At 31.6% G+C, this 9,089-nt stretch overlaps 1 protein-coding gene across 1 annotated transcript; it reads right to left on the bottom strand.

The window, feature by feature from the left end:
- Positions 1-312: 312 nt before the first annotated feature.
- LOC118042724 (calcium/calmodulin-regulated receptor-like kinase 2) lies at positions 313-5,749 on the bottom strand. Its single transcript, XM_035050446.2, has 8 exons — positions 5,520-5,749; positions 4,007-4,399; positions 3,409-3,562; positions 2,669-2,795; positions 1,709-1,794; positions 1,552-1,623; positions 1,027-1,230; positions 313-929 (listed from the first exon to the last, which is right to left on the bottom strand). Exons 2-8 carry the CDS (start codon positions 4,333-4,335, stop codon positions 642-644), a joined length of 1,260 nt encoding a protein of 419 aa, XP_034906337.1. The 5' UTR covers positions 4,336-4,399; positions 5,520-5,749; the 3' UTR covers positions 313-641.
- Positions 5,750-9,089: the final 3,340 nt, after the last annotated feature.

Genomic DNA, 9,089 nt, shown 5'->3' with positions numbered 1-9,089 from the left:
GGTTTGTTTGGATCCCATTACACCTTAACTCAGAGATCAACATGCTCTTAAAATATTTTCTAGGTCCTGCCATTAGGGAAAAAAAGATAAATAGAAAGATAAGATGATTTCAGTTTCTGGTGGTTTAGTACCTAATCATACACCCACAAGCTTGAAGAACCAAAATATCATGAGGGTGTATCTTTTTCAAAACTCAAATGGCACTGAATACATGAAACTTGCAACAAATGTTGAGATTGATAAAATTGTGTGCGAGTGTGTGTGTAGATAGCAATTGCAACTTTCGAAACCACAACATTTCCTCGACGCATCTTCTTCAAAAGAGTTCCTCAAGGCATAAAAGATGAAATATCTACAAAATTTATAGTGTGAACTGTTGATGCAAAGACTAGGACGAGAATTATACCCATCTTTCAGTCTCATTCTATGCGGTCAGGTATATAAACATTGTGAAACAAAAGAAAATTAATTAGAGCATGGTCGAGCTAATGACCGCCTTGAATCTTGAAGGGACCTTTAACTCGAGTATGCAAAAGGAACTCATCGGTGTCTATCTGGTATATCATGCTAGTTTGATGAGAGTGGAACATGGAGAGATTAAACAGAGAAGAAGCAGAATTGCAAGAGGATCCTCTAAGAATTCACTCCACATCTTTTTTGCTGGCCATCCTACTCAACTCCACCTGTTGATCCTCTATCCTGGTTAGAACTCGTGAAACTTCTATAGACATGGTGTCTTCCTTGGCAAGGCACCTTTGTTTTATCTTCAGTATAGCCTGTGAAACTTCTCCTATCGAGGGTCGCTTCCTTTGGAATTTTTGCAAGCATTTGTGGGCAACGGTAGCTAGGTCCCTCACGTCTGCTATGTTGCATTCTCCAACCAGCCTCTTGTCTAGTATTTCGTCAACACCATCTGGGCTCATACCAGCCTTCCGAGAGGGAAAAAAAGAAGACATTTTGGGGTTCACATAATTTTAAATTATTAAATGAACAAATCTGCTAGTTAGAAGAGAGCGCAGGACTTACAAGATTAACATATTCCATTAGGTTTTGATGTGGGTGGATGGCTGTAATAAGTTCGAAGATGATAATACCAAAACTGTAGATGTCACTCTTCATGGTGAACTTGTTTGTGGATATGTACACTGGATCTATGTAGCCATATGTGCCCTTCAAGCCAGAGCTGCGCTCATCAAAGACCTCTTCCTTTGAAAGTCCAAAATCAGCAACCTACGTATAAGGCACCAGCAGAGGTCAATCACAGAAATACACAACATGAAACTTTACCTGAGTTTTTACTAATTAATATTTCTAGCATTTATACTCCAGAAAATATCAATCAAACAGCAGTACGCTAGCTGCAAAAGCTTTAATCTGAAGCTTTAATCAGCAGCATCTCAAATTTCAATTACCAAAGAGCTCCACTTTGTATGCAGAGGTTCAAGTTTCAAATCCCGAGGTGGCAGTCATTTGATTTGTTGGTCTAGGGATAGATTGGCAATATTATAGTGCATTAAAAATAAGTTAATGTTAGTATGATAGCTTGCTTACTTTAGCTCTCATTGAATGGTCCAGCAATATGTTTGCAGACTTCAAATCACGATGTATGACAGGTGGGACTGCCTGTGCCAGAATAATGGTCATATTAATGGAACAAGAAAATCCAGCATTCCACCAAGACAACAAAGAGATTCTGTATTCAACCTACCCCTTCATGAAGATATTCAATTCCATGTGAAATATCAAGAGCAATTTGAATTCTTTCTTCCCAACTCAAAAATTGTTCTTCATCATCTGAAACATGCCCAACCGGAGTGTTCAGTATCAAGGAATTAAAAAGAGAAAAGAAAAACATAATTTCATTTTATTCATGAAAGAGGCAATATGGACCTAGTTTCAAATCTAGTTGGAAAATTACTATCCACTCAACATTCAAATAAAGTTGCAAGAAACAAACATAATATCTAAAAAAATATCTTCCCGCACACTTCATGAACTTCATGCATCAGTGTAAGCCTATACGTAGTATTCAGCAGTTACCACAATCACCAAAAGCAGATAAATAATATCAGTTAACTGTTTTGCTATAAAATTGATAACTGTTTCACTTCTTTTTTATTGCTACAAAAGGAGACATGGTCTTGGGGAAGAGGGAATGGGGATTTGAACACAGTATGTTACTCCACCACTAGAGCCAAGGGTGAATTGCAGATTTTGGTTGTCTTTACTTCGGACTAGAAAAAGCAAACAACCATATTTGACTGGATGGAATTAACCATACAAGTCCAAAAGCAAAACATTAATGCTAACAAACAGGCAAACATAGATGATCCGCACCCACATGTAGCAAACATTAATGCATTGTTCAAAAGTCATTTAGGAACTCTGGCATCATAAAATCCCATTTCCTCATCGGTAGTCACCCTTTTGTAGAAAAAGTAGTCTAAAAATTATTAGCTAGTGAACCAACAACATTTGCACAGGTTAAAGAGAATTGTAAGATAGCTATCACTCAAATTAGCACAACCAGAAAAAAGAATAGCAGCCCTATACCATAATGTTCAATGCAGTTTCTATATGTGCTCTTTTCATAATAGATGGTTACATACCAACAGATAGCTCATCACAAAATATAAAGAATAAAATAAGTGGAGGCCTTTTAGCTTACTATAAAGGTGGTTTGCTAAGCTCCCATTACTCATGAACTCATAGATCAACATGTGGTTTCCTTTATCTATGCAATACCCTAACAAATTCACAAGATTCCGGTGGTGCAGCCTTCCTAATAGAGATACCTGCAAAATGACCAGGCTAAAAAATGACTACTCGATATGCTTTCTATGAACTTCAGAGCATTAAATGCAAGAAGTTTTGCAAATATTCGAAGATATAAATGCAAAATTTGTAACAATTGGGTAGCAAGAATGCTCCATATGGCTGCCTTTATGTATTTAGTTCCTCATTTTCCCAGAAATTTGCAGGGAGTATCTTCTGGAAGCAGCAATCTTTCTTTGGATTAGTGTAACTGATTTTTGAACATCACTGAGTTTATTAACATTTATGAATAAATAGTCAAACAGACCTTGCTTCCCCAGAATGTTCCCCTATGGTGATTGATATTCTTTTACTATTTTTGAGAGTTTTTCCTGGTTATATTAAAAAAAAATGTAAGCCACTACTAGAAAAGATGAAATATCATTGTTGCATTGTAGATCCTTCTTATCTTAGACAGTGTCTTCAAAATTTATAAATTGTATTATAGTATTTAGAAGAAAAAAAGGAGGGGCTCAGTAGAGTCAAATTTGTCAGTTTCGAATGAGAAAGCTGTCCTAATCATGCCACAGAAGCATCTCTTGCAGCGATTCTATGTTCTACATATACTCGAGTATAAGTGTTGCAATGGAGTACCTCTGTTTGGAACTCTTTCTCCCCCTGCTTTGAGTTAGATGCAAGCACCTTTACAGCTAATATTTCTCCAGTAGGCATAACTGCTTTGTATACAGGACCAAATGAACCTTGTCCCAAAACTGTTGTGAAATTTTGAGTAGCTTTCTGAATATCCCTGGAAAAATAAAACCAATAAATTAAGACATCAACTTAAGCCTTACAAATTGGATGATGGATTTCGGAAGCCTAAATGTAATGTCTATTTAGGTTTACTATAACAAAGTTGAATGGGGTACTATACCCCAGACCCAAAATCAAATCTACATGTAATTTAATATCTTGATTAAGGAGATTTGAATAGAAAAGAAACGAATTGGAGAGAATCTACCAAGAAAAGACTATTGTGTAGGATCAATATCTTCTCAATAGGTGTATCTTTCAATAGAGTAAGAGGGGTGGATTCTTTTTCTTTATCAAGAAATATGTTTAGAAATAAACTTTTATATGGTCAATGAAGTATTCAGAAAAAAAAGAAAAAAAGAGTTGGTACACAAATCATAAGTTGATTGTAATGCAGCGCAAAAACAAAACTTTGCTTCCCTTTTAGAGATTTCCGTACCTGTAAGAATATCTAAGTATGCCTGATGCAGAAGCAAACCGATCTTTACTGTGATGATTCCACCAAGAAGAAACCTGAGAGCTCTTCTGAGGGTGTTCTGTTCCCTGGATGGTGATGGAATTTGCAAGAGAGGCACTAAAGTCATTGCTTGTACCCAGGCCATTCATGCGTATTGGAAGAGTTGGAAGGCTACGATCATTTGAACACCGTCTGAGATAAGCGCGCCTCTTGTACCACCTTATGCCGAAAAATACAAGTGAAGCTATCAAGATACCAAGGGCCAAACCAACAGAGATTCCAATAGCAACGAAATCACCTTTATAAACCATTCTCTGGTCTCTTTTGAAATTCAGACAATGAATACATCTTGAGTTGAGAAGTCCAGAAGGCTCACTGCCATAAACAAACAAAAATATCAGGTAAAATGAGAGAATTTTCCCCAGGAAAGTAGTAGTCATGCCAAAAAGCACACAGTTCACCAACAATATCAAAAATAATAATTATGATTTCGCTCTATGCCTTTCTCATGCTTGCTAGTATTACGGTTGGAAAGCATGATTTTAGGCACTGAATTTAAGGAGCTGAAAAGCAGCCTTAAACAGAACATTTTATCGTATAAAAGCATTTGTTTTCCAAGTATGAAAAGGTAAAGATGCCTAATCAAGATAAACCTAAGAATACGCATGCTTATACAATGAACCAGAGGCAAAAACAAAGTCCAAAAGGAAAATATACAGTTTGACATTTGAAACAAAAATTTCAGATGTTATCAATTAACAGGATGGGCATCAAAGAGAGAATTGAAAAGGTTGGAAAAACAAGGAAGATGACCAGACAAAACTCTGCTGCTTAACAGCTACTTTTCAAAACAGAAGTTTTCAACTATGTTTCAAGGATGTGTACATCTAGCTTTTCCTATTCATCTGGTTGGTGTGTGATTTAGCAAAAACTCAAGAATACGAATCCGTTGCCTTCATCATTCAAATGCAATAAACAAGAGCAACAACACATTTGATAATTACAACTTATAACAAAATAGAAGGCATCCATTACTTCCAAATTTCAGTAAACTGTGTTCCCTTGCATCAGTCAAGATAAAGCCACAAAATATGCACAAGAACCAATTTAGGAAATAAATGCAATCAAGAAACCTCACCAATGCACTGCCTATCTTTACTTTATATACTCGGTGTCTGCTCATATAGTAACTACAGTTCCATGTATCTCATAGAACCTTATATTAAGTTCAGACTCAAAGCTAGCAAATCCCAACATGGATCACTCGTATATACTGATGAAACAAGTCATGAAAACATCCAATACGCACAAAACCTCATGTTTTTCTACCGCTAAAACTTCTTCATCAAAACTATAAAATGGGTTCTCTCTAAAGCTTCACCCCAGGAGTCAAAATCCATCAAAAACACTAAAAAGCAGCAAGAAGTCGATGATCGAAACCAACCCAAGAAAACAAAATCAAGAACCTTAATAAAATGAAAGTACCTCAACATACCTTACAAAACAGCTGATCACTGTCTGTGCAAAACAACACACATGTTTGATAATTTTGTTCTCTATTTTTCAATGAAACGTCAAGAGCAAAGGCCATAAAACTATGACCTGGTTACAGATAGAAAATGTAAAGACCGGAGACCAAGGACAGCTGAAAAGGAAGTGTCCTCAATGGTGGCTTGAATTGGAAATAAAAGGAGGCCAGAGAAATTTGGTTAGTGAATAAATGTTGGGCTGTTGGTTTAGGTCCAAAAGGCAAAAAGGAATAAAGAGAGGAGTAAATCATTCTTTAGCTCTTAGTTTTGAACAGTATTATAGTATAGTCCTTTATGTTTGAAAAATTATAACTCAGTCCCTTTACTATGACCCTTGTTTTATTAAAACATATGCTATATTTGTTTCTGGCATAGGCGACATTCCAAACAGCGTTTAAAAAAAGAATTATTTTTGTTTAATTTTTTTGTTTATATTTTTATTTAAAAAAATATATATTTTGATATATTTTTAAGTAAAAAAAAATAGCTATCACACTTTCAAACATCTCTATAAATGAAAGCAAATAATAAAAAGTTTGTTATATATTAAAAGCTTTAAAGACCAATGACATCATAACTAAGGGAGACACCTAAAATATTTATTTTTTTTATCTAACTATCTCTTTATTTGTCATAGAAGCTATTACAACTTTTTATAAATAAAAAATCTAGAAAACCCTAGTAATACTAAATAAATAAAAATAAATTAAAAAAGCGTAATAATATAAAATAGAAAAATATTCAATTAACTAAAAAAAATATTTATTTTTATGAAAACATTTTTTCTCGAACATCCATATCCCCTCTTATATAAATGCATTGTATTTTGCAATTTTTTTCAGCCATAATTATCTAATAGCACATAACAATTAACTATGAGGAACTATAAAGCTCTTAGACGCATAACCTCCAAACAAACCAATTAAAATCAATGAACTCTTATATCAATTGACATAAATAAAAATGAAGAATAAAAGTGTTTGTCACACGTCAAGAACCCTAAAAGATCAACATCATCATAATTATTAAGAGACCCAAAATGTTTAATTTTTATGTAATCATATTTTCTTTTACTAAAAATGTATTACAACCATATAAAAAGAACAAGATACTGATAATAATGAATATGAAAAATAAACTAGAAAGACCTAATTATCGAGAATAGAAAAATAGAAATAGAAAAACATAAAATTAACTATGTTTTAATTTTAATAAGGCAGTGTTCAAAGAGGGTGAAGGGATTAAGTTATAGGTTATAGCAAATATAAAGGCCCATGTTGTAACTTAATAAAAATATATGTACTAAACAATAACTTACTCGAAAAAGGAAACCTTGTAGGCCTTAGCCGGCCGATGGCGGGTCTTATTGGTTGTGGCTTCATAATGCTTTTAGGCCTTTCCGTCACTTTCCCAACTTTTTGTGCTGTTTCATTCTTGTCTTTTGGTGCTACTTTTATTCGTCCTTATTCGTAAATATTTATGGCTCCGTTTAACAAATCAACGACTATATATATATATATATATATATATATATATATATATATATATATATATATATATATATATATATATATATATATATTATACTTTTCTTCTCATCATGCAAGTATTAAAGTGTTTGAGAGTGTAGTTTTAGGTTGTTTTTTAAAATATTTTTTGTACTGAAATACATTAAAATTATATATTTTTTATTTTTTTAAAATTATTTTTAAGATTAATACATTAAAACAATCTAAAATATATAAAAAATAATTTTTAATAAAAAAAATATTTTTTTAAAAACACAGATACAACAACGTTTTCAATCAATTTTTTATATATTTTTTTAGATTATTGAGAGTGGGTGTCTCCTCAAGTTTTGACTTTTGAGCCAATTGATTAAGAAAAATATTTTGTTTTATAATTATCCTTTATATTGAATTTTATTTTTTAAAAGATCTCATAATTTGTAATGAATGGATTTAATACTATGGATCGGTCAATTCCAATATATCAATGGACTCGGTCAATGGTAAGAGAAAACATTTAAGAAACAGTAATTAAAATCTTTATTGTTATCTATGATTTTTTTTTTCGTTCAATTTAGGTGTTCTTTAGACTGGTGTTGAAGATCTCAGTTTTTATTTTTATATATATATATATATATAATTTAACGAATGGGTTAATTTGATTATAGCAATGTTTTATTTTATTGTATTTCTTTCGTGTGTGTGCTGTGTTTGGGATTAGAAATCGATGCAAAGTTGAGAAATATTTTCAACTAAATTAATCAATCCTAATATCCCTCCGGCTAATTGAGTTCAGGCGAATGGGTTAATTTGATTATAACATTGTTTTCACCATAGAAAAATTAAATTGCAAAGTAAAAAGTTTATACATGTATTTAATAAAATAAATAAAAAATTATATATATAAAGAAATAATAAAAAATTCGTTAATTCCAATTAAAGATTGAATCAATAAGCTGGGATAAATACGTGTATTAAGTTATCTAATTTCATGTTGCGGATAACTCTTTGAATATTTTTTTATTTAATTATACAACAATAAATTTGTTTTTTTTTTCTAGAAAAGAAATAATGTAAACTCCATTGAAAAGAAAAACATATCTTTTTTTTTTGTATTGGATTTTTTAATTTGATAAAAAAAACAAAAATAATTAGAATAAATATAAGTCATCAACACCATGATTGTCCTATTTATTGTCAAAATATGATCAATTGATAACTTTATCTTCCCTTCACTGTTTTCCAATAAGATTTTTTTTTTTCTCTCATCTTAGAGACTGAAAAATCAACAAAATTAAACTTAATTTTACCGAATGAGCACCAACCGTAGTTTGAATTTGTTTCTCAAGATTGAGAGGATGCCATACAGAACCAACAAAAATAAATCCTCAAGCCCAATCTTAAATTAATTTAATATAAAATAATCAAATTGAAAAAAAAAAGTCAAATGACTAGAAAAAAAATCAAATGAAAAAAATAACCTAGAAAAAATCATTTGGAAAAATCAACAAAATTGACTTTAATCTTGCCAAATCGATCATAATTCAAGCATCAGATTTGTTTTCCAACATTACAAAGACCTCATACCAAGCCAACTTAAGTAAATCACCAAACCCAACCTTAAATTAATTTATATTAGGATTAAATTAAAAAAAATCAAGTAAAAAAAAATAAAAATAACAAAAAAAATCAAAAGTTATTAATTGTTTATATAAACAATGTTTTCACCTGGAATTTTGTAATTGTATTGATAATTAATTTTTTGTTTTAAAACATAAAGAGGTAAAAAGATATAGTATGATAATTTTATTCACGTATCTTGTAATTTTTCAAGTTTTATAAGTAAAGGTTTGGTAGTTTACAAAATACTTCAATAAATATTCTAATTTTGACAATCAATTTTACCCTAATAATCCAAGAAAGAATAATAGAAAGTCTCTCGCACAGAAAACTTGTATCTTTGTATGTATACACGTTATGATAAAGAAAGGATATAAATTAATGTTTAGGGGTGTTTGAGAGTGTAAT

Source organism: Populus alba, chromosome 17 (genome assembly GCF_005239225.2).
Source record: "Populus alba chromosome 17, ASM523922v2, whole genome shotgun sequence".
Lineage (NCBI taxonomy): Eukaryota > Viridiplantae > Streptophyta > Magnoliopsida > Malpighiales > Salicaceae > Populus > Populus alba.
Note: the sequence above shows the minus strand (reverse complement) of the source record. Positions and strands in the feature narration are given on the sequence as shown.

Excerpts from the sequence above, each read along its gene's own strand:
- LOC118042724 (XM_035050446.2), bottom strand. The coding sequence starts at position 4,335 with ATGGTTTATAAAGGTGATTTCGTTGCTATTGGAATCTCTGTTGGTTTG. Across the intron at positions 2,796-3,408 it reads AGAAAGAGTTCCAAACAGAG|GTATCTCTATTAGGAAGGCT; the intron begins GTACTCCATTGC and ends GTCATTTTGCAG. Across the intron at positions 1,795-2,668 it reads CTTAGCAAACCACCTTTATA|ATGATGAAGAACAATTTTTG; the intron begins GTAAGCTAAAAG and ends GGCATGTTTCAG.